At 42.4% G+C, this 26,252-nt stretch overlaps 1 protein-coding gene across 5 annotated transcripts; it reads right to left on the reverse strand.

The window, feature by feature from the left end:
• Nucleotides 1-26,252, reverse strand: LOC146057717 (retinol dehydrogenase 7-like). 5 transcript variants are annotated; one of them, XM_083169316.1, is made up of 7 exons: nucleotides 26,160-26,252; nucleotides 23,673-23,712; nucleotides 23,515-23,558; nucleotides 16,902-17,236; nucleotides 15,061-15,319; nucleotides 1,557-1,723; nucleotides 1-421 (listed from the first exon to the last, which is right to left on the reverse strand). In XM_083169316.1, the coding sequence occupies exons 4-7, from the start codon at nucleotides 17,227-17,229 to the stop codon at nucleotides 207-209; spliced, it is 969 nt and encodes a 322-aa protein (XP_083025442.1). In that variant the 5' UTR covers nucleotides 17,230-17,236; nucleotides 23,515-23,558; nucleotides 23,673-23,712; nucleotides 26,160-26,252; the 3' UTR covers nucleotides 1-206. The 5 variants fall into 5 exon arrangements, with proteins under 5 accessions (XP_083025442.1, XP_083025443.1, XP_083025440.1 ...); XM_083169317.1 differs by lacking the exon at nucleotides 23,515-23,558; XM_083169314.1 differs by lacking the exon at nucleotides 23,515-23,558 and having other exon boundaries at nucleotides 23,673-23,753; nucleotides 26,160-26,241.

A 26,252-nucleotide genomic window follows, 5' to 3' on the forward strand; every position in this document is an offset into this window, starting at 1 on the left:
ATTAGTTACAACTATATATTTGCAAAATGGCATAATAAATATTTTGAGGACAGAAAAGTCTAGCAAAATATGTTTCAGCATCAGAAAAGAAATGCATTGTACTATAAATTGGTTGTTGGTGGGAGTCTTTCTGAGCAAATTGGTATAACGTATGCTATTTAGATATGAAGTCATACAGTATCAAACTGCTTTATTGTATTTTGCTGTCAATTACAAGCTGGTTTGGGTGCTGAGCGACACAGCACATAGTCAGATATGACAGTAGGGAGGTAGGACAGTGGGAGGTACAACAGCTTGCAGTCCCAGCCAGGAGAGTATCTTGTCCAGGGGTAGACTGCAGTTAAAGCATGTTCCATGCAGTCTGGGACCATGTGAATTTTCAGGCTGGCTGATTGTGTTAATTGTTTCAGTCCATTTTTATCTGAAAGTACACCAAACCCAAGAATTACTGTATATGTATTACTTAATTCATGCTTTATGCATTGATGGAGCTTACAGTGATGTTATGGTAGAACTGTTTGATAAAAAAACAAAATGAAGGAGTTTTCATATATCCTAAAAGTGAAGGTGGACATTATGTACTACCCTATTACACTGGAGTATATGTTTCCATTCTTGTCAATTCATATCTATTCTAACAGTGGAGTTCAAGTTTCATTGCATTACAAACATAGAAGGATGGAATCCTTACTGAGGGTGGGAAATATTATAAAAAATCTAGGAGAGCGCTAGAATAAAATTAAACACATAATATTTAGTACATACATAAGCATTACAAAATGAATAAATCAATAAAACAGTTAAAGCTGCACAGTAACCCACTGATCGGACTGAAGCTTGGAAAGTGGTCTTTTTTAAGAGGCCATGTTATAAGTGTACTTTGTATCCACAAGAAGAAAAGCTCCTGACAATGGTGGTTTGATAATGTTCAAAGATGCACTATGCTCAACCTCCTTGTAATTGATGGTAATAAAAACTCAATGTAGCTGTCCCCAAAAAAAGGGACCGCCCCCGAAATTCGGGACAGCTGGGAGGAAAGCGTAACCATACTCATTACATTGCTGCTGCCTATGGGCACCAGCTGTGCCGCTCCTGTGTTCTTCAATATTGACGCCTGTCTCATATTTGAGGCATGTGGGGGGTGAATATATAACCCAGCCTTTCTCATCTTCCGGGTATTTAGAAATTCCAGTTTTAGCCCTGAGGGGAATCAAACCCATGACCTCAGTGCTGTAAGGCAGTACTTTTAAAGGATATAGAAAGGTATTAGCATGGACTTTTTTGGAAAACAATAAATGCAAGCCTTGGTGGACCTCTCCCATACTTCCTACTCCTAGACAATATGACATCCACTAGCACAATACTACAGAAGTCTTCTTGCCTCTCCTAGATTTCATTTCTATAGATGTTCTATATGCTCCATGCTGCATGGGTTTAACAATGACAGAATAAACAGAAGAGACAACCAAGGAATAATTTACCTCTAATGTTTCTTTTCTTCACACAATTATATTTGTATTAAGTAACTAAACCAAGATTCACATGTAACAACTCACATTGCTCATAGTAGCTCTTGCCATAACTTTTCTTCTGCTCTGCATTGAGATTTTTCCACATACGACTCAAGTTATTTTCATGACGATAAAATGAGGTAGTCATCAATGTTGCAAATGCTCCAGGTTCTATGATAGAGACTTTTACCCCAAAGTCACGCATTTCTCTTCTGTAGAGGAAAAATAAACGATTACCATGAATGCTAGTGTTATGGTTAGTGATACATTATACAGATTTCCTATTGGTTTTCAACAAGCAAAATGGGTTAGCACAGGCTGAGATATGTCTACATAAAAAAATCACCTTCGGTACTTGTGTAATAGCACGGCGCCTGGCTATGCAACGTTTTCAGCGTAGGCTAAGCTACGCTATCAGCGTAGCCCAATGGCTGCCTAGCGTAGTTACCGTAGTGACTCTGTTGCAGCCCGGTTCTGTCCCCACAGAGCACGAAGCAAAGCAGGGGCAGCAAGCCCCTCAAGGGGGTGCGGATTACTTTACATGTTTTCCGTGTCCCCTCGCGGGGCTCGCTGCGCTTTCCACGCTTTGGGCTCGGTGGCTCGATGCGCTCACCACACTTTAGAAAATCAACTCCACGCCAACGTGGATAGTGGGGGTATGACATAAAAGGGAGGGAGGATAGAAAAGGAGTCTGTTTTTGGCACACTACAGGTACTAAAGATTTAAAAATTAACTTTTATTGATTTATGTTAATATTGTGATCTGTTGCCACAGCGAATATTTTTTTTAAACTTTTTGTATCCAAGTCGGCTAGATGTGTGTGTCTTTATTTGTTTCCTCTCTTACTTTATAGTATTTTTGGGTATATATCCATGTGGTTACAGCATAAAATTAGGTTACATAGAAACATAGAATTTGATGGCAGATAAGAACCACTTGGCCTTTCTAGTCTGCCCCTTTTTTAAACATGTTACCTCAAACCATATTTGATCCTTATTTATTTGTAAGGATATCAATATGCCTATCCCAAGCATGTTCAAATTGTACTACTGTATTTGCCTCTACCACCTTTGCTGGGAGGCTATTCCACTTATCTACTACTCTTTCTGTGAAGTAATTCTTCCTCAAATTTCCCCTGAATCTTCCTCCCTCTAGTTTCAGTGCATGTCCTCGTGTTCTGCTGCTCCTCTTATTGTGAAGAATGTCTCCCACCTGTACCTTGATAAAACCCTTGATATATTTGAAAGTTTCTATCATGTCCCCCCTTTCACTTCTCTGCTCTAAAGTATACATATTCAGATCTTTTAGTCTTTCCTGGTACGTTTTGTGATGTAGGTCATGCACTATTTTAGTTGCCCTTCTTTGTACAGTCTCTAATTTATTTATATCCTTCTGGAGATATGGCCTCCAGAACTGAACACAATACTCTAGATGAGGTCGTACCAATGACCTATACAGTGGCATTATTACTTCTTTCTTTCTACTGCTGATACCTCTCCCTATGCAACCAAGCATCTGACTTGCCTTTTTCATTTCTTTGTTACATTGCCTTTAAGTCCCCTGAAATAGTGACACCTAGATCTCTCTCTTCCTCAGTAGTTTTCATTATAGTGCCATTTATACTATATTAGTCTTTGGATTTTTGCAACCCAAGTGCATGATTTTGCATTTTTTTGGCATTAAACTGTAGTTGCTATGCTCTTGACATTCCTCTAATCTACCTACATCATCAATCATTTGTTTTACCCCTCCTGGTCTGCAAAAAGGCACATGTTACCCTCAATTCCATTTGCAATATCACCAATAAAGATATTAAAAAGCACTGGTCCAAGTACAGATCCCTGGGGTACTCCACTTGTAACCTTTCCCTCCTTTGACTGTACTCCGTTTACTACAACTCTCTGTTTCTGTCCTGCAACCATGCTCTTATCCATTCAACTATCTTAGGATCCAATCCCAAGTTTTCAAGTTTATTTAACAGTCTGCGATGTGGGACAGTGTCAAAAGCCTTACTAAAGTCTAGATAAGCTACATCTACAGCCCCACCTTGATCTATTACTTTAGTCACCTAGTCAAAAAAAGTCAATAAGATTTGTTTGACATGATCTTCCCCCAGTAAACCCATGCTGTTTTGGATCCTGTAAATTGCTGGTTTTGAGATATTCTACAACTCTTTGTTTTAAGAGTGTTTCCATCAATTTCCCTACTACTGATGTAAGGCTCACTGGTCGATAGTTGCTTACCTCTTCCTTGCTTTCACTTTTGTTCAGTGTGACTACATTCGCTGTTTTCCAGTCCTCTTGGATTACTCCAGTAGCTAGTGACTGATTGAATAATTCTGTTATTGGTTTTACCAGCTCCCCTTTAAGCTATTTTAGTATCCTTGGATGTATCGCATCTGGCCCCATTGATTTATCCACTTTCAGTTTTGAGAGTTCTGTGAGGACTTTCCCCTCTGTAAATGTACTTGTTTCTCCCTCAGTTTTCTGAATATACTTGCAACTTAACTGTGGCCCCTTCCCCCATCTTTCAGCAGTGAATACTGAGCAGAAATAATTATTAATATTATCTGCTATTACATTGTCCCCCTCAAGAAAACTTCCACTCTCTGTCTTTAGTCTTATTATTCCACTTTTTGTTTTTCTCCTTTCACTTATATACTGTACTTGAAAAAAGTTTTCCCCCCTTTACCCATTTTCTCTTCAGCCTGTGCTTTTGCACATCTGATTACCTTCTTAGCCTCCTTCTGTCTAACAAGATACACCTCTTTGTCCTCATTCTTCTGCGTCTGCTTAAATTTCTTAAAGGCCAAATTTTTGCTTTCACAATACTTGCTACTTCTTTCACAAACCACAATGGCTTCCTTTTTCTTCCTAACTCTTTTGACACAAAGTTCTGTTGCTTTTAGAATTGCACTTTTCAATTTTTCCCACATATCCTGCACTCCTTCCAAGTTCCTCCACTCTGCCAAAGAATCCCTTACAGAGTTTCCCATCTCTACAAAATCAGCCTTCCTAAAATCTAACACGTTTGTTTTTGTATGCAATGAGTCAGTCTCTGTCTTTATTTTGAACCATACTGCTTGATGGTCACTGTATCCCAGGTTTTCCCCCACATTTATGTCAGATATTCTGTCACCATTTCTAAGTATTAAGTCTAATATTGCGTCCTTACGAGTGGGCTCCCTCACCAAGTGCTGGAGGGATGCTCCTTGCAAGGAATTCAGCATGTCCCTACTTCTGGTGGAACTTGCAACAGGCAGCTCTCAGTTTACATCAGATAGATTAAAGTCTCCCATGATTATCACCTCTCCTTTTAATGCCATTTTATTGATGTCCCGCAATAGGCTTTTGTAAATTTCCTCTTCCTGACCTGGTGCTCTATAGATCACCCCTATATGAAGAATCGCCTTCTCCCCTGTTTCTATGGTCACCCAAAGGGCCTCAGTTTTTTCTTCAATACTTTGTATTAAGGTAGTCTTTATGCTTTTTTTCACATATATTGCATCCCCTCCTCCAATTCTTCCCATTCTGTTCTTCCTAAATAAAGTATATCCTGGTATAGCTATGTCCCAGTCATGATTTTCATTGCACCATGTCTCTGTAATAGCCACAATATCCAGTTTATCCCTTGTCATTATTGCAATTAGTTCTGGGATTTTATTTCCTAAGCTCCTAGCATTTGCACACATAGCTCATCGAGGAGTATTCAATGGCATGTATTCAATGCTTTTTGCGAGTCAGGCTCACTGTTCCCTCGTGCATGTCACCGTGACCTCGCTGAAGCACTCACCACTTTTAATCATCTCCTCCTTTCTGTCTGTCTCCTTATTCAACGCTTCTGCAGCTCACCATCCCTTTTTGCGAACTCTGCATAATTATGCGAGAGGAAAAGGGTGAGCTGTAGCAGGAGAGATCAGGTTTCACTTTCTCCTGCTCTCCACGTGAGGTGTGCAGACTTGACTTGTGTTTGAGCAGCGTGTGGATCTTGGCTTCTGAACAGGTTTAAGGTTAGTGTTTTGTGCAGTGTTTTTATTACAACACATGGCTGTGTGACAATTTTAATTGGGTTTGTGGCTGCAGACTGGTGCTGTGTATTTTGTCCTCATTTATTCTTATTATTGTGTTGTGCTTTGGCTGTGGTTTCAGTGCCCTGGGTTTTTATTTTATTTATTTTGTAATTGTTAGCGTTTTTAAATGCCTTTTTGGGGGCTTTGGTTTAGTTTTTTTTTTTTTTAATACATCCCTAAATTGTGGTTTTATGTTAGGGGGGTCTCCCTGAGCTTCCCTGCCTTGGTTTAACTAGGAGCATTACTGATTACTGATTACTAGGAGCATTACTGATTTCTTATTGGATAACATTAAAATAACTTATTAAATTCCAAATAAATTAATATATAAGTACAGCATTATGGCACTTGCAATAAATACATTAGAGTACATTTTTTTTAATTTATAAGCCATAAAAAACAAAAAAAATAACAACTTTAACAAAGATAGTCCTACAGTTCACCTAAAAAAGATGCCGAGGGAAAAATGGAGAACTGCTGTAAAAATAGAAACCAGCAGGACTCGCAATTTGTGCATTGAATACACTTTTGGTGAGAGACACTAAAATCCCCATTGAACAGAAATGGTGAGAAGTGAAGGGTGAACTGAGTTAGCTTCGCAAAATATTTTTGGAGAAGCAACAGAGCTGAATACAGGGAAGCCCAAAATAGGAGAGAAAAGTTCACCACTCTCCAAAAAACATGCAGACTCACCGTTTTTTACGGCGACATAGGAGCATTGAATACATGCCAATGTTTTTTGAGAGTCTGGCTCACCGCTCACTGTTCTGTGTCCCTGTGATCTCGCTGAAGTGCTCACCACTTTTTCTTATCTCCTCATTTCTGACTTCATTCAACATGTGGCCAGCTCACTGACCCCTTTTGCGAACTTAGCATAATTATGCGAGTTCAAATGGGAGAGCTGTAACTGGAGACATCTGTTATCTCCTGCTCTCCACGTGAGCTGGTCAGACTGGGATATTTCTGAGCAGTGTGATCATCTCAGCAGCTTGTGTTCCGCACATTTGTGGACTTGTATTTTTTTACAAAGGTTTAGAAAGGTAAATGTTTTGATCAGTATTTATTTTACAACAAATGGCTGTGTGACTATTTTAATTGGGTTTGTGCAGACGGGTGTATTTTGTTCTGTTTGGCCTTTATCCTTGTGTTGTGCTTTTAGCATTGTTTCTTTGCCCTGTGTTTTTATTTAATTTATTTTATAATTGTTAGCGTGTTTAAAAGCCTGTTTGGGGGTTAGGTGAGGAAGAAGAGAGGAAGCATGGGAAATTACTAGGAGCATTCCAAAATGATTTCTTATTGGTTACCATTAAAATAACTTATTAATTCCAAATAAATTAATATAGAAGTACAGCATTATGGCACTTGCAATAAATACATTAGAGTACATTTTTTTTAATTTATAAGCCATAAAAAAAAAAAAATATAACAACTTTAACAAAGATAGCCCTACAGTTCACCTAAAAAAGATGCCGAGGGAAAAATGGAGAACTGCTCTAAAAAAAGAAACCAGCAGGACTCGCAATTTGTGCATTGAATACACTTTTGGAGAGAGACACTAAAATCCCCATTGAACAGAAATGGGGAGAAGTGCAGGGTGAACTGAGTTAGCTTCGCAAAATATTTTTGGAGAAGCAACAGAGCTGAATACAGGGAAGCACAAAATAGGAGAGAAAAGTTCACCACTCTCCAAAAAACATGCACTCTCACCGTTATTTACAGCGACATAGGAGCATTGAATACATGCCTTAAAGTTGTGTTTGTGCTTTTCCTGCTGCTAGCTATGTTCATCTTCCTGCCTATATCTATTTGGTTTTGATTGGCATTATCTTTTGTTGCAGTGGATAGGCTTCCTGTTCCATTTTTCCTCTAGGTTGGGGGAGCAGATTTCTTCATTCTTATTTGGTTCACTGCCCCCCTCTGCTAGTTTAATAGGTTAGGGAGATACTTTGTTTTTGTTGCAGCTAATCAGGAAATCTGAGCTCTGTTATTATTTTCTTTTTAGAATGTAACAAATGTAACTTCACCAGATATATTGGCTCAGTTCCTGGTTCCTGCTATTTCTTGTCACGTATTATCTATATAGTTGACAGGTAGTGATTTATATAGGTGGTGGGCAGTATCTTATATATATCTTTTAGTGCAGTTAAGTTACGTGTAGGGAGTTTGCTATACACGCTCTCACTTATATATTTTCACAGTGTGATTAGCTTCCCGTCTAATCTACTGGATTTCAATCCTTTTATTAGTTGTCCCAGTTGTTTTGACAGTTAGTTTGCTATTATTGCATTTTTAGCATTAATTTGCTACTGTGATTCCTGCAGGGCACCTGGACCGATGCTGCCTGCGAGTTAATTAGTATTTTTTAACTGTATATTTCTTTGGGTAGAGCCAGGTTAGTCAGGATTTATTAACTAGCACACATATAATGATGAATTATGCCCAGTGATGAGTTATTATTATCTCATATATTGCATTCGTGCTGTAATTGTATGATTTAATACATGCCCCACAAATCTCAGTTTAATCTGGTGACACGTAAATGTTATCCCACAGTTTGCGTTATTGGTTTAGACACATGCACGTTAGATAGAGTGCTAATATATCTTGGGTTCCGTTGTTATAGTCCCCGTTTGTCTTATGGACTGCACAGCTTATGTTAGCCATTTGATTACTCAGTCTATGACATTAACATGTTCCCAGTCATGCCTTTAGGCTGTCGCTGTCTTGTTTGTTATTCAAAATCTATTTATAATATTTACTATGGCGAGTCAGTTTATCTCTATCTCCATGACGGTAGCGGGTTTATGATGTGTCATAAATCGTATTGGTCAGTGTCTCTGGTTGGCTTTAAGCCCGTATGCCTTGGGATTTAGTACATACGTTTGTTAAGGTGATTGCATGCATAAATTCTTTAAGGCCCCAATGCAATAGTAAGAGGTATGTTTATTTTTATGTTTATCTATTATAAATCACTAAATTTTAATTTCATTTTTCTCAGTTTCCTACCCGTACTCGACAGTCATTCTCAATATCCCCTATTTCTATTCTTATTTTTATTCTTATTTTTATTGTTATTTTCTCATTTTATTTCATTTTTTTGTGCATTTGGATCCACCCCCTAATCTATAACATCTCTCTCATACTCTCATAATAGAAAATGGATAGAAGCACCTCCGCACCTTATAAAAAGCCAAAACCGCATTAATTTACATACTATCCATCTCAGCGAATACCTGCACCACACACTTCCGCCCCCAAGTGAAGTCAGCAGGAAGTGAAATACGGTACATTGAAGATCGTTACCCGCGACCACAGGAGAAAGACTCCTAGCAACCACGTAAGAACTTCCGGCAATAGTGCCGCATCGCGACTTCCGGTATCGGCTTTTTCTCCCGGCCAGCGTGGAGAGCCGGAGAAGAATAAAAACCCACTGAAACACCAATGTGAAAAACTCTAAAAGGATAGAGAGTCAAACCTGTAGACCCAAACATAAGGGAAAATATAAACAAAACGGGGACATTAAAGGAGCGAACTCACGTCCAGGTCACGTCACTCGGAACCGGAAGTGGACTCAGGGATATAAGGGGAACCTTCCACACTTTCCTGGCATCCTGAGGAAGGGAGTACAACTCCCAAAACATGTTGATCCAGGTCTAGTGTACTATATACTGAGAGAAGGAAGGTAAGTGAAACCAGTTATCCTGCGCTGTACACTGTGGGGAAAATATCCGGATTTGAACCCACCTTGGAACCGCAGTGAGCTCTGTTTTTGCACTCACCACTTCTCATCCGTTTTTTAATTGATGCATTTGTTACCATAAAAATTATTTTATTGAAAATAAACCACAAAAAAGGAAAAGATACCTTGATGTGTTTCATTCATCACGAATTCACGTGAGTAATGGTACGCCATCGTATACAATAGGATAAAGATACCTTGATGTACTTATACCTTTCGATATTTGTGTGAGTTTGGTACGCCACCTAACACATCTATATCCCAGAGGAAAACGCTATTTAGAAATATTTTCATTTAAACGAAACTTCACATTGCTGTGTATTTTTATTTTTATGTCTCATCCTCCCCGACTGCGTGACAACGGGAGACAGTGAAGGAGTGAGGAATCACATACAGGAGACATCATACTAAAATCAGGGAAGTGATTTTCTCATTTACCATTATAGAAATCCCCACAGTATACATCACCACCCGTCCAAACTATAAGGGAGCGCCAAGGTGTCTATACCACCCACCAATGCAATAGTAAGAGGAGTGGGAGAAATTTGCCCTGCGGGTCGGGCTAGTTTTTCTCAGTATACCCCGCTATCTATTTCAGTTCAAACCTACTACACTACTTAACAACGTTCTATTAATTGCTCATATTTGTGCTAGTTTTTCTGTCTCCACACAATCTATCACATTCCTGTTATGCTATCACATTGGGGATCAAACACACATTTTTTTATCTAGCCAACTGGCACACAGTGTAAGCCTGACGCGCACTTCGCTGGTGCTTTAAAAGGCTAAGCCGAGCCTCTGCTCTGGTATGATATTTATTCAGTGAGTCAGCCAATGCATTATTGCCATGTATCTGATTACTGAGTCTGGCCATTACTTGTCATCCCAAAGTAGAGATGGTCAAAACGGCTCATTGAGCTGAGCCGGGATCCGACGGATCTCTCAGTGAAAAGATACGTATCTTTTAGATGGATCCTCGGCTCACTTTGCAAAAAAAGGGGGAATATACATGACCGAGTAAAAACACTGATCGATGGCTGGGTGCAGAATTGCCATCGATGGCAACCATTGATGGCGTCTGCACCGATGGCCATCCCTGGCAGCAGCAGCTAATCTTTCTATCACTTCTAGTCACAGCACTGTACTCAGTTCTCCAGAGGTAGTACATCTCAGATGCCACAGATGGCAGCACTGAGATCAGGAAAATGCATTGTAAACTGAAACGGATCACCTTTTTGGGATCGGCGGCTCATTCGTTCTTGAGTGGGATCCGTTCAAAAGATCTGGTTCGTTCGCAAACGACCCATCTCTATTCCAAAGTTCAAATGTGGCTGTCTATCCCGTCGTAACTCTAGGTGCCGCCCACTCCTGCTCTCCTGTGGGTATTTGTTTACATTTGGGGGGTGATTGCGTGCTTTTCATTGGACATTTCTCCATGTTGGTACTGTTTTTACTTCGCATGGGATGTTCATTGAGTATATTTATTTGTTTATTTATTATACACATCTTTTAATTTTTTCATAGTTTTTGCATTTTATATTCATTGAGTATGCAGTATATATATTGAATGTGCGTTTAGCAGCAAGTTGGTAACAGGATTGACGAGTGGGCTAATTTGGATTTGTATTGTGTATTATATTTGATTCAATTAGAATGTAATTATTGGTTCAATATAATTCTTATTACCATTTCTTTTGTGTTGTGGTTATAATATTGGAAATGGTTCTTATGTCGGATTGTATTTTGTCTAATTATTGTGTAGGTCCCCATCTTATATTGTCTTCCTGTGGTTCTCATATTAGTATCTCCTCCCGTATGATTGTTGGAGTCAATTATTGATTTATGGATTTGTTTTATTTGTCATCTTATCTATATATTCCTCCTATTACAATATTTTGAGATTAACATTTATAATAAATATTCCTGTAAAGCTATCTACTACTTGGTGTCTATTATTCTAAAAATATGTGAAGTGAAAGAGTGATATCTGTGGTGAGTCCATGGATATCGATATCCTAGTGTGATGAAAGTGGCTGTAAAAATTTTGCGTAACAAACAAGACAGCGACAGCCTAAAGGCATGACTGGGAACATGTTAATGTCATAAGGTGCCCATACACGTTACAATTATTGTATACAATATTGCATCTCATCGCATCTCGGGTTTTGCGATGAGATGAGATCTAGTACCAAAAGTATGTGCTGAACATACTTTTTGTACTAGATTTCATCTCATCTCATTGCAAAACCGAGATGCAATGAGATGCTACTGTATATTGTATACAATAATTGTAATGTGTATGGGCACCTATAGACTAGAGTAATCAAACCGATAAACGGCTAAAATAAGCTGTGCAGTCCATAAGACAAACGGGGACTATAACAACGGAACCCGAGATATATTAGCACTCTATCTAAAGTGCATGTGTCTAAATCAGTGGTTCCCAACCCTGGTCCTCAAGTACCCCCCAACAGTGCATGTTTTCCAGTTCACCCGACAGGTGGCAGTTCACCCGACAGGAGGCAGTTCACCCGACAGGAGGCACATTTGAAAAGATCCACAGGTGGAGGTATATGATACTGCCCACCACCTATATAAATCACTACCTGTCAACTATATAGACACTCTAGTGGAATATAAATCCAATACGTGACAAGAAATACTTAGCAGGAACAGGGAACTGAGCCAATATATCTGGTGAAGTTACATTTGTTACATTCTACTAATAACAGAGCTCAGATTTCCTGATTAGCTGCAACAAAAACAAAGTATCTGCCTAACCTAATTATGGCCCTTATTCTGATTGACGCGTACTTTTCCGCATACTTTCGGATCGCGTCTTTACGGCGTCTGCGCATGCGTGGAGAACGCAACGCGCATGTGCCACGCCTTGACTCCGTACCTGTTCGGGCAAATCCCGTACAAAACTGTTCACCGCAATCAGTCGGGAAATATGGGCGTATTATGGGCGTCATGCGGAATGACACATGGGCGTAGTTTCAAAGTGGGAAAAACTGGGAGGAAACATGGGCGGACACGGGGGAGTACACTTATGTTGGGGGGCGTACATTCGGATAGCACTCCGAATGCACGCGACCAAAACCGATAGAAATGTGCGGTGTCCAAAAGGCTACTATTGCTTTGCGGACACCACTCGTTCCTGCGGTAGGCGAACGGACCGCCTAATGACTACAAGCATTAACACCTGAACCCAATAGAATCGACTCCTTTACTCATTACTCACTAATAGGACGCTTGTCAGTGCTTTAATTGAAACCATTGCACTTCAATTGCTGTAAGGGTTAATGTGTGCAATGCATGTGTTAGGCATGCTTGTAAGGATATATTGGCATCTAATTGATTCCAATTCCAAATATGCATTTTTGTATGAGGATAGGTAATTGAATAAGTGGGTCATGTGATGTATTGCAGAATAGACATAATAGTGGGTTTTTTGGCGTAAATACACCGCTTACGTGCGGTAGCACCGCTTGGCTCCCGTTCGGATGCGGTATTCCCGTGCATACTCTGTAATACTCTGTAATACCGTGCAGAATCGGAGTGTTTCTCCCGCACACGCATGGTTTGTATGTCGTCCGTAAACACGCCCTGTTCTTAAAGAGTGAGTCCGTCCGAATGCGGAGGACACGTGGGCGTTTCTACGGACGATGGCCGCACGCGGCAGAACACCGTGGCGTGCGGGCCGCACCGTAAGAATTCGGGAATATCCGCACCGATCAGAATAAGGGCCTATATGCTATAACCACATGGATATATTCCCAAAAACACTATAAAGTAAGAGAGGAAACAAATAAAGACACACCCATCTAGCCGACTTGGATACAGTACATTTTAATATACTGTAAGAATTTCTTCTTACACTCTATCTATGAAAAGTTTTAAAAAAATATTCGCTGTGGCAACAGATCACAATATTAACATAAATCAATAAAGTTAATTTTTAAATATTTAGTACCTCTAGTGCGCTAAAAACAGACTCCTTTTCTATCCTCCCTCCCTTTTATGTCTAACTCAACAGTCTGAGGCTGCACCCCCTGTTTAAATACAATAAATGACAATAAAAATAAACAATAAGGGGTTGATTTAAAAAAGAATAAATACTCTGATAATTAGTCCTTGTGCGGGTTTTGCTTCTCTACAACCCCAGAATAGTGGGGGTATGAACAGGTCGGGGGGACACGTAACGCGTCCCCTCGAGGGGCTCGATGTGCTCGCCACTGGCATGGATATTGGGGATGTTTCAGGAAAAATTGTATACAGGTTGAGTATCCCTTATCCAAAATGCTCGGGACCAGGAGAATTTTGGATAACGGATTATTCCGTATTTCGGAATATTTTAATATTTCAATGATGTATTTTGAAGTATCTTGCATTTATGCTGTATAAACACATAATATACACACAAATATATTTTATTACCACATAAAATACACACAAATATATTTTAATTGTTCAAAAAACAAGGTTTCAAAACGTGAAACAAAATGTGTGTACTATCTCAGCACTGAATTTGAATGCCAAGCAATCATTGTCTTGCACATATATAGTGCCAGTTACATATCATGTCCCCAGTGATGCTGTTACAAATGTCCCCAGTGAGTTTTTAGCAAAAAAAAAATTTTTTTTCACTTTCTGGAATGTCCGTATTTCGGAATAATTCGGATAACGGATATTCGGATACGGGATACTCGACCTGTATCACATACAAGACACAAATGTCAAATGGGTGAATTTGCAGTGGAGCCCAGTACAATGGCAAATGTGGGATTTGTGGAGGGAGGGTTTCCAAATGCACTTCACAAACTATAAGGGCCTTATTCAAAGTGACCCTCACAGTTTAACCCCTGAGCCGGCCACTCAGACTATTCTACGTTCCAGGGGAATACTCACTGTCAGAGGATGGCGAGGATTCCACCAAACAGCGAGGCTCGTGGCTAATGCAGGGAGCCCGCTGAATTTAGCCACGAGCCTTGCTGTTTTAGCGGCTGCACACGCCGTTTCCCCGTCGCTACAAAAACCTAGCAACGTGGAAATGGTGTGTGCATGGGGTCAGTTGAATATTGACCCTGCAAGCTGTGACAACTGCTTGCTGCCTCTTGCAAAAATCATTGAATACATCCCTCACTCTGCGAAACATTGGAGCAAGTGTGAACTATGGGAGAGTGGTATAGGAGGAATATATTTGAGAGCTTGGGCTAATATTTTAAAACATTGAAGTCCAATACAATTCCAGAAATCAGTAAATACAACGGTTTATAAAACATAAATTTTATTTTATAATATAATGATTATTTAAATGAATTATAGGGTAGCACCGTACGGCAGACTTATACCGCAGCACAGGGCAGCACCACTGGACTTATATGGCAGACTTATACAGCAGCACAGGGCAGCACCACTGGACTTATATGGCAACACAGGATACCACCACTGTACATATACAGCAGACACAGCTGCACTGTGTGAGCACATACATTGTAATGAATGTGATCTTCCCGAAATCCGTCCTTCCTGGCAGCTGCGGCCCGTCACTAATATGTTGGTTGCCGCATAGGGGCCTTTGTGCAAAAATTGTGTTTAGCACCCTCTGAACAAGACCCACTCAGCTGCTATGTGTGGCCCAAGCCATAGTTATAATTTCCCAGAGTATATGGTTTTCTTTATTCTATCAGTCAGTCACTACACAGTAGCCATCAGGGCTCTGATTATACTAACTCACCTGAGGCTGTCTGAGAAGGCCTGCACACCATACTTAGATGGGCAATATCCTCCACCAACCATAGCAAGTCTTCCCATAGAACTGGATACATTTACAATGCGCCCTCGGGCCTTTCGGACAAGATGCAGCAGGTGCAGCGTCACGTTGATCATACCGAGCAAATTCACATTCAGGACCTTGGAGAAATCCCCAACTGTTAGCCACTCATTAGGACCAAAGGCAAAACAAAAGCCAGCGTTATTCACCAAGCCCCAGAGCCCTGTAGGTACATACAGTCAGAGTTGTAAAATAATCTCACTAATAAGCAAAGTCAACAAGTCTATTTTAAAGCTGCACCCCCATACAGTGTGATAAAAGTAATGCCGTACATTTTTCCCACTCTGAAGGTTTGTGTAGAGTAACTCTGTCATTGAAATGGTCGGTAGAGGTTGTGTAACAGTGTGGAGACTTTTTTTGTCCCCTTGTGGACCTGTGTACAAGACAGGCGCTTGACTCCCCCACCCATATAGTGAATAGTGGAGACAAATATTCCATATACTGTGTGCTTATATAATGGGTAATGCAATCTGGACAAAAAAAAAAAATCAGTGAGCCCTGTGATACTAACACCAGCTTCAGCTGAAGAATCACATGCAAATCTTATACCCCTGCACAGGCAGAGAAAGCAGTGCAGGGACAGGGCTAGTGTAATCAGCTGTGTGTGCCTGATGGACTCATAAGCTGATCACTGTGTAAAAAAATAAAGTGATGCAGCTCATTTTGAAGCACTGGGGGTCATAGGAGAAGGAGGCGCTGAAAACTGGCAGTAGCCAATGCCTAGTGGTGAGTATAATGAGCTGTGGTGGTGGTGTTGGGGGGGGGAGTTTCAGCGTGGGTGGGGGGTTGAGCGTAGACACAGGGGTGGGTACGATGCCACATGTGCAGCACAGTATTGGTTTTTTTTTTTCTGACCCATCGCAGGGACAGAGCTTTGTCACAAATGTTGTCCCTTCATGTGATAATTGATTCAGCCGTGCTATGTAGTCAGTTATCGCATTGTGAGTTGGACCGATATTATTACAGCACATTTGCATCTCCACTTGCAGGTAGTGATAAATTGGCGCCTACTGTATGTCTGTATGTCACACCATTCCAATGCACATGAAAAGACGGTATTCAGTGCTAAACTAAAATGCAGTTGTGAAACTACACATCCCAGCATGCCTTGCCATAGTTTTAGCATTCCCTAATAGCAAAACTGTGGCAAGGCATGATGGGACTTGTAGTTTCACAACAGCTGGAGGGTGGACATGCCTGATATAAAACAAAAATAGACATATCTTGCTTTGTTAGCCTTTACGGTATATTAGGGGTCTATTTACTAAACCTTACTTACCGCCTGTAACATGGCAGCTAGGACATGATTGGCTGGTACTTTATCTCTGTCCACTTTATCTCCTTCCAAGACTTGGTGAATAGACAGCCCAATCTCTTAACTGGCATGGTGGCATGGGATGGCAGAGCAGCCAGGCAGTGACATAGGGGTATATATACCATGTCATCAGTGCCAACTTGCACCCCAGAATGCCATACAAACAACATTTCGGGGATGTATGCCTAGGAATAAAAGTGCATCATTCGCATCCCTGTTGACATTTCTAGACATTGGGAAATGGCAGTAGGGATACAAATGTGGAACCATCATTGGAGAGGTATTCAAAGTGGAAATAAGATGTACTGTAGTAATCATAGGGGAAATGGGAAACTGGCAAAATATTGCATAACATATTGTGCTATATACCCACAAGTTCCACAATGAATAGAATAATAATAGAAATTGAAATAAAATAAAAATAAATCACCTGCATTTCCAACGGCATTTGATACCCACTTGGCAGCAGAGCTTACACTTTCAGGGTCAGTAACATCCAGTATTACTGTTTGCAGCCTGCTGGAGGTCTCCTTCTTCAAGTTCTCAGCTCCTGTCTCCGTCAGACAAGCAGCCAGAACCTTCATTCCACGTTTGTCCAGCTGCTTCGCCAGCAGGTTCCCAAATCCAGTGTCACAGCCGGTGATGAAGACATATTTATCTGTGAGGTTCTCCAGCATCTGGCTCTGCCTGTACCATCTGTACAGGAGGATGAGGGCCAGCACCACCAGCACAGGGAACCACATGATGAAGCATGACATTTTCCTCCTGTAACATGAATTATTTTCATTAATGGTGTATTTTAGTCAATAAAGAATGATACAATGGTAAACCAGTACCCTTTTTTAGCTACATTTTATTTTGGATCCCAGTAATGTCAGCTCGAAACTCAGCATTCTGCAAGGAATATGAAGCTTTATTATTGGTGCTCATAATCACTCAGTAGCAAATAAAGCAAAAAATAAAATAAAAGAGAAAATGCTCAGACAGAACTTGGTTGTGACTTGGTTGGCCCAGGTACAAAAATATAATTTGAGCGCTCCTCCATGCCAACCCTAGTTCACAATATTTTACACAGTAGTGGGTTACATGGAGAGCCAGAGAGTGGAAAGCAAGGGATTAAGAAAGGCAGTTGGGCACCAGTGGGCGAGGAGAGGCAGATACATCATAATGCAATGGGAGGCAGAGGTGGACAGCAGAAGGCAGTGGGGGCACTGGGTGACAGGGAGGCAGAGGGTGATAGTGTATTGCAGAGAGAGGATGACATATAGAGAAAGACAGTGACAACAAAAGGCAAGGGGACAGAGAGGGTGACAGCAGCAGATAGGATGAGGCAGAGAATGATGGGGAGCAGTGGGTGATAGGGAGAGGATGACAGGCAGAGGCAGTGAGTGGTAGGGGTACCATCACACTGTCCTGCATGGTGTGGAGAACAGGGGGCATGTACCTTGGTGGGATCAGGACCACAGTGTTCTCTACTGAGCTGCCTTTAATTCAGCAGTGAATGGAAAAAATGTACAGTGGTCTGTTAACAAGAGGCAGTATATGGCTGCGAAAAAACAAACTTGATCGGTGCGTTACTATCTGCGGCTGGTACTGGGGGTGAAATCCCAAATAAGTGCAAGGCAAAAAAAAAAAAAGATGGTGTACCAGCGCAGGCTGAAAAAGCTAAAATTAGAACGGTATCTTTTACAATGTATTTTATTAGTAATTAATTAGCTGTAATTTAAGTTATGGAATTCCATTTAATAAATATTAAAATGTATGGACATTCAATATTACAATATTTAATAACCATAACTGTACATAGGATCGATTGTATAGGGCATATTACCATACAGACATCAAAGTATATTGTCTCCAATTATGCAGCAGATGGACACCAGGTGGCCATAGATGAAATTAGGTTCCTCTGACGGAGATGGTGGTAAACCTGGATGACTTCTGCAAGTCTGGAGCTGCCTTGGATTGCCTTCCGGATAATATGTTTTTATGGAGATTGAATTAGATGAAGAAAATTGGATTGTCCATATTCCCTGGATAGCCCTCAGTGATGGCGGTTGTGAGTGTCCCACGTGAGAAAAGCTCAATGCGTTTCCCTAGGATTAACCTCCCAGCTTGCTCAGGAGTATACGACTGTGATCAGTGGCTGGAGGTGCCTGGTAACTATGAATGAGGTGTCTGGCTGATTACTGTCCCTGTTAGGTTTCCATTTTGATTTGATTTAAAATTATTGTTGAAGTATAAGCCAAACAATTTTATGGTTATTGGATTAGTCTGCAAATACATGCCGTTATATTAAAAGGTTATAAAATACTTAGATAGAAGTATGCTTTTTCAAGGGTCTGCAGGGGGCCCAGGGGATAATCCTTTGCTGGTCTTGGCAGAAGGGCAATGCACCTGCTGCACCAATGGTAGTTCCACCTCTGCTCAGGAATCTATTCATCATCACTTCATTTACATAAAAGCAGATGAAAATGAACATTTCCACAGACTTTTGTATAAATTGGTAGATCCATTCATCAAGTTCTGAAAAAGCATTTTCTCTGAACTTGTTAGTGCTACTGTATGGCATCCTGAGATGGTGTTCATTTCCTGATAATCTTCAAAGGCTGATGATTACTTGACTTTAAAAAAGGATGCCAGGGAAAATATGTGGGGTAGGGGAGTGTTTTTTTTTTTTTTATGATTTTTATTGGATTTTCCATTTTGCAAAACATAGCAAGACAACAATCGTTGTATAAAAAGTATCAGAGTATAACTAAGGGGCAGATTTATTAAGCTTGGAAAAGAGATAAACTGGAGATAAAGCGGAGAAAAGGTAAAAGGAGATAAAGCACCAGCCAATCAGCTGTGTTTGTCGCCAGTCTGTGTGGTCTGGCGGCTGTGCAGGGAGTCTGATACAGTGGAAATCTCGCAAGAAGTCGGTAGCCAGGCGGGCCACAAAGACCGGCTGCAGCGGCAGCAGGCCAGAGGTTCCCCACCGCTGCAATAAGATGCAGGCCGGAGGTTCCCCACCGCTGCAATAAGATGCAGGCCGGAGGTTCCCCACCGCTTCAGTAAGATGTGTAAGGGGGAAAACTGTGTAAAAGTGGCACTACTACTGTGGGCATTATGTACCTTATACTGGTCCACACGCAACGCTGCATGTAGACCAAACGCCGCCCGCAGTGCCAGCCATCCCCACCCTCATTACCGGTCCCCACACACATAATGCCGCCCCATCTCCATTCACAGCCGTGCGATCCCCCCACACGGCTGCAAATAGATGAATTGCATAATCATCCATTCGCAGCCTTGGGTGCGGGGGGGGGGGGAGAAATCATTCGATGGTCGGGGACCAGCAAAAGATTTCTGGAGCCCTCGCAGATCTGAGAGTGTCTTTGGAGTCTCTGAACTGCGGGCACCGTGTGCGGGAATCGGGCAGGCAGCTGACATCTGCTGACCCCCCGCACCTGAAACATTGTGGAATTTCCATGGGAACGCCCAGCGTTTTAATGGGAACAGCTGCACATGCGCATAAAAAACTATGCTCATGTGCAGTTGCCAAAATCGGTCCCCCCGTGTGAATGCGCGGGGGACCGATTCAATCAGATTCACCCCCAAAGTGCAAAAATGATACTGCACAGCGTTGCGTTTAAGTGGTACTACTTACTGTAGTGTAGCATGAACTACTATGTGGTGTAATGTGAATTTACGTGCACTATGTGCAGGGTATTGTGAATAAGCTTGGGAATAAGTTTGTGCTACTGCCTGGTGTCATTTGAATTGGGGGTTCTTTTGAGTGTTCAAGGCCAAAGCACTGGCCCATGAGAAGCCCATCAACAAACATAAAACGCCACTCAGACAGAGAATCCTGATGCCCAAAATGGAACAATGTTCGCCCCTTGCCCTACACACCCAATATGGCCACTGCTCAAACAACTTTGCTGGGAAAACATACCCAAGTCCCAAAGTGACTCTCCTAGTTCTGGCAACATCATCAACAATGTTTTGCCAGTAGCACCACCACACCCTTTAAACTAAGCACTTGTGCAATTCAGTATTGGAATAAACTACTGTATGTTATCCAGTACTATTTTTCTGGAAAAATAGGACCAGGAACCCCAAATATATATAATAGAGAGCGGGAGGGAGAGCTAGATGTATATATTGTATATACAAACAAAGGCACTCACAGGTGACTTTAAAATAAAAAATGTTCAGTTCCTGATGATGTCATATTTAATTAGAGGTTCAGGAACTGAGTTCCTGCTGGTTCCTGCTGAAAAATAGCACTGATGTTATCACAAAAAAAATTACCCAATTCACAGCTGTATCCCACCAGAACCGTAGTTATCTCCTATTGCACCACTGCCTGGCCCATGCCAAGTAGCAAAGTACTTAAAAACAGTAGCTCAGAGAAAGCAATGAAATGCAATTGGTGAGTCATATCAATTTATAGTACACAAACGGCAAAAAAAGAAATAAAACCCTCACATCTGAAAAAATTAACCATATATACAAATAGTAGAGTGGAGTAGGGATGCCTATCCTGGAATTTGGGATTGAAAAATGCTCAATCCTGGGATTGGTCCCCCTCACATTAATTTACATGGGCTGGTGGTGCAGGGGTGCCTTGGGGAATGGGCAGGCAGCAGAGGTGTCGACAGGTGTGGGGGTGCCACCAGGAGTGGGCGAGTGGTAGCAGTGCTGGCTGTGCAGCATTACCTCTGACAACATCACGCTGTACAGAGCTGCACAAAGTGATCAGGAACAGTCAAGCAGTATTTGAGCAGATGCTCAGATGCTGCCCAGCATTACAGTGTGTATGCACAGTCCAAACTAGAGATGTGCAGGTTCTGATTTACTCTGATTTCAAAGCAGGATCTTATTGGCTATCAACTGTCAACAACTGTCATGTGATTTCGGATAGCCAATAAGATCCTGCTTTGAAATCAGAGTAAATCAGAGTAAAACAGAACCTGCACATCTATAGTCTAAACCCAAAATCCCAGAGATTTTAGGGCCAAATCCCAGGGTCCCGCCAATGTATGTATGGAGTAGGTACACATGAGTAAGGACAGAGGGATATATGGACAGGAGCACACACCGGCAGAGAAAGAGGCTGAAAAGGACAGGGACAGAAGAACACAATGGCAAGGAAACACATGGGCAGCAAAAGAGGCACACATGAGCAGGGACAGAGGGATATACGGACAGTGGTATACACGGGCAGGGACAAGCGTACACACACCGTCAGGGATAGAGACACACATGGGAAGGGAAAAAGGCAAAACTGGGCAGGAACAGAGGCACATACCAATAGGGGTTGATGCAAACACAGGCAGCAGTAACAGGCACACATGAAGGAGAACATTGGCAGGAAAAGAAGCACACACAGGCAGAAAAAGAGGCAAAAACAACAGTAGCACACAAGGGCAGGGAAAGAGGCAGAAATGGGCAAGGATAAAGGCACACATGGGTATTGATAAAAACACACTCCAGCAGGGGAACATAGGAAGCAGCAGAGGCAGAAACAGGCAGTGGCAGAGTCACACAAGGGCTGGGGAACACACAGACAGAGGGCGGGATTCTCTAAATGAAAAATGCGGTAAAACCCCCATTATTAGGCTCCAGTTTCCTCCCACAATCCAAAAATATACTGGTAGGTTAATTGGCTCCTAAAAAAAATTAACCCTAGACTGTCTGTGTGTGCATGTACATGTGGTAGGGAATATAGATTGTAAGCTCCACTGGGTCTGGGACTGATGTGAATGTTCAAATATTCTCTGAAAAGTGCTGCAGAATATGTGTACGCGATATAAGAAACTGTTAGTAAATAAATATATAATAAACGATTTCATTTATAATAAAGAATTTCTATACAGGTGATTGCAATCATAAATTAAGAAGCAAGTCCAGGTAAAGAGGATTTTGTCCCTCTTGGATGGGTCATTTTGGAAGGTATGTATTGTGTACATTGAAATATGCAATTTAAACCACTGAAGTACAGTACAGTATATTAGATTTCAAACTAATAGTTTAATAACGTCCAGGTAGATACTGGTAATTGAGAGACACCTATTTTATAAAGTTTTTTTGTAGTTGAACAAAGACAACTTAAAAATCCTTAAAATACAAATAGAAAAATAAAATCTATCTTGTCATGATATGCAAGAATAGCAGCAGCCTCTGTTCTACTTACACACTGGGACAGGAATCAGGAGAGCTAGTGATGTTACTGTGCTCTAACTAGGGGGGCCTGAAAGAGGGGGGTCCGGGGTACAGTATGCCCTGGGTCTACCCCTTAATGTGACTATGGTTCCAGCCCCATGTACATATGTGTCCTTTCTGCTGTTATAGCGATGTACATACAATCGTGGAATTCCGGCGACATGTGTATGCTTCCACCAGTGACATATAAGCAGTGTATTGGGAAACGGTGGGTACGGACGTATCATACTTGCCTACCTGACCCTCTCCATGAGGGAGAAAATGCTCTGTTCCTGGACTTCCCTGGTAATGTGCCATCACCTGTGGGGAGCTAGGTAATTGATAAGAAAGTTGTTTCACCACAGGTGATGGTAATCATACATTACCAGGGACATCCAGGAACAGAGCATTTTCTCCCTGAAGGAGAGGGTAAGGTAGGCAAGTATGGTCTGTATGCATCCTAGTGGGGAGTATGGTTGAGGGAATGTGTGCCCATGCGAATGTGTGTGTTTGTTGTTTCTATACAGTACAGTATGTACTATATATATGTGTGTGTGTGTCACTGTGTATCTATTTTATAGATAGATAGATAGATAGATAGAACACATGCTGTTGAGATTAGAACTGCTAATTATAAACATTGGGGCCAGTACAGATAATACAGAGGGCCCAAGGAATGAAATATCCATAATTCAGCTTAATTAGTAAAACGATCGGAAATTAATCTATAAATACCTGCCAGGGAAAGTGTTTCAGTAGAAATCACAGGTATGCTTAGATAATTGGAACCCATTGACATTTTAAATCTATCTAGAATGCACTCTTTACAAATGATGTTATATAGAACTCACCTCTACTGTACGTCTGAAGATATTTGGGAGCCCTCTGTTCAGCACTGGTACCGCACAGTTACGGCAGGGAGAGTGAAATCAATTAAGAAAGACAGTGTAACGTTGAGCAAGAAAGGGAGGAGAACAAATTAATGTTGTACCGAAACAATAAGACAAACCTGTCTGTGCAGCTCTCCTGGAGTCCTGGGTGAAGCGCCTCTGGAATTAAACATGATCTGATTTTGTCTTCTGCTTTGAAGCTTATTGTATGTAATAACACAAAAGGAAGGAAAAAACTGTTGCACTGAAATGGCACACAGAACTTTGTTTAATAAAACTCAACAATTCTTTTATTTTAATTCCATCATTTAGTACTGTATTTGTGTGAACTCATTATCAATATGTTTGATTTATTGTAAGGGCTATTTCAAATGCTCAGGCTGATGCCGGGGGCGAAACTCTGCATGGTCAAAAGCTGTGCCGCACACAGTAGTTAACAATGGACAGCATTGGACAGCATTGTGTCCTTTTACACGGGATGGTCACGGCCCGGCCACCAGGTTGCAGCCGGATGTCACCACTGGAAAGGTCGGCTGCCGGGCATGGCCGTCCCATCCAATGTAAACTTCAGCATATGGCACGGCTTTAGGCCGTGCAGAGTTTCGCAACCCAGTGCTAGGCCGGAGCGTGTAAAATAGCACTAACTGTTAAAACAATTCTAAGAAAAATGGTCAATATCGAGTCTTAGAAGTGTTATTATCACAGGTAGATATAGCTCCATTGTTAATCTGGCCCTAACTTCTAACCTACAGTATATTTTAATTTGTAACTTATTTTTAAGAGCGCGTTCGGATGTCTGAGATCTGAGCACTACCGGACTTTGCAATCCAAGTACAGATCCGAGTAAGGCTTTCCCAGAAAGAGGAAAAACTTCATCCTCCCGCTGTCCTATATAAGTCCCCGCATCTCGGCGCCCATCTTCACTCCAGTCCAGGAGAGGGATAGTGAGAGGACGTGATACTTAGCTAGTGTCTGTGCCATGGGGTGGGGTTGCGAGAAGACCTGCTTTGCTCCGCTGTATTAGTCTGGGTGGTTCTGCTGTATCAGTCCAGTCCAGAGGTGCTGTCCTGTGCTGTACTGAATTTATCACACTCTGTGCGACACATAATAATTTCAGCCTGGGGCTGCATGGTGTATTGGGTACACTCTTTTTGACACATCATTTTTTACAGGGGCTGCCTGGTGTGTATTGGAATGCTCACTGTGACACGTAATATTTTATAGGGATGCCCTGTGTTAGGCAGGGTGGACAAAATAAATATTGGGGCCCCATACACTAATATTTTGGGGGCCCCCACCCCCTCAAGCTAGTAGTGGTGTGGAGCAGGGTGGGAGTATTGGTGGCAAGAAGAACCATATAATGGATGCCCCTAGCGCAGACAGCCTCACCTCTGGGGACATGGGGCAGGGCTCAGAGAGAAGGAGGCAGGGAGGATCAGAGGGGGATGGGGCAGACTTCATAGAGAAGGGGGCATGGAGGATCAGAGAGAGAGTGGGGCAGGGGGCAGACAGAAGGGGCCATGGAGGATCAGAGAGAGGGGGCATGGGGCAAGGCTCAGAGGGAAGTGTGCATGGAGGATCAGAGAGAGGGGGCATGGGGCTGGGATCAGAGAGAAGGGGGCATGGAGGATCAGAGAGAGTGGGGCAGACAGAAGGGGCCATGGAGGATCAGAGAGAGGGGGCATGGGGCAAGGCTCAGAGGGAAGTGTGCATGGAGGATCAGAGAGAGGGGGCATGGGGCTGGGATCAAAGAGAAGGGGATATGGAGGATCAGAGAGAGTGGGGCAGACAGAAGGGGGTATGGGTAAAATCCGGAATCGGATAAGACACCGGAATGCCGGACTGGACATCAAACTCTGCATTCCGGAGCTTGTAGTATCCGGTCCGGGGGTGTCCTGTCCGGGGGTGCTCCATCTGATGAGGCTGCTCTCGCACCTGTCACCTGGGAGAGGAGAGGGGGGAGAATACAGCCTCACCGCATGGTCCGGGGGTGTAATAAAAACTGGAACGGTCCAGACCACACGGGGAGGCTGTAATCTCCCCTTCCCCATGTCCCTGGTGTGAGCAATCACAGGCATCCCCCCGGAAAAGACACCCCCCGCATGGGACACCCCTCGGACCAGACACTATAAGCTCCGGAATGCAGAGTTTGATGTCTGGTCCGGCGTTCCGGTGTCTTATCCGGGTCCGGTTTTTACTTAGTCCCGACAGAAGGGGCCATGGAGGATCAGAGAGAGGGGGCATGGGGCAAGGCTCAGAGAGAAGTGTGCATGGAGGGTCAGAGAGAGGGGGCATGGGGCAGGGCTCAGAGTGAAGGGGGCATGGAGGATCAGAGAGAGTGGGGCAGGGGTCAGAGACAAGTGTGCATGGAGGATCAGAGAGAATGGGGCAGGGCTCAGAGAGAAGTGTGCATGGAGGATCAGAGAGAATGGGGCAGGGCTCAGAGTGAAGTGTGCATGGAGGATCAGAGAGAAAAGGGCATGGGGCAGGGCTCAGAGAGAAGTGTGCATGGAGGATCTCAGAGGGGAATGGGGCAGGGCTCAGAGGGAAGGGGACACTGAGGAACAGATAGAGGGGGCAGGTATCAGAGAGAAAGGCAGGTGTACCTGCTGCAAGATGTGATGGTCAGATGATCCTGCAGTTTTCTGGCAGTGCTGATTCCAGGCTTCATCAGCCTGGGAGCTCCGGGAGCCTCTCTG

This window comes from Crinia signifera, chromosome 2 (genome assembly GCF_055691185.1).
Source record: "Crinia signifera chromosome 2, ASM5569118v1, whole genome shotgun sequence".
NCBI classification, from domain to species: domain Eukaryota; kingdom Metazoa; phylum Chordata; class Amphibia; order Anura; family Myobatrachidae; genus Crinia; species Crinia signifera.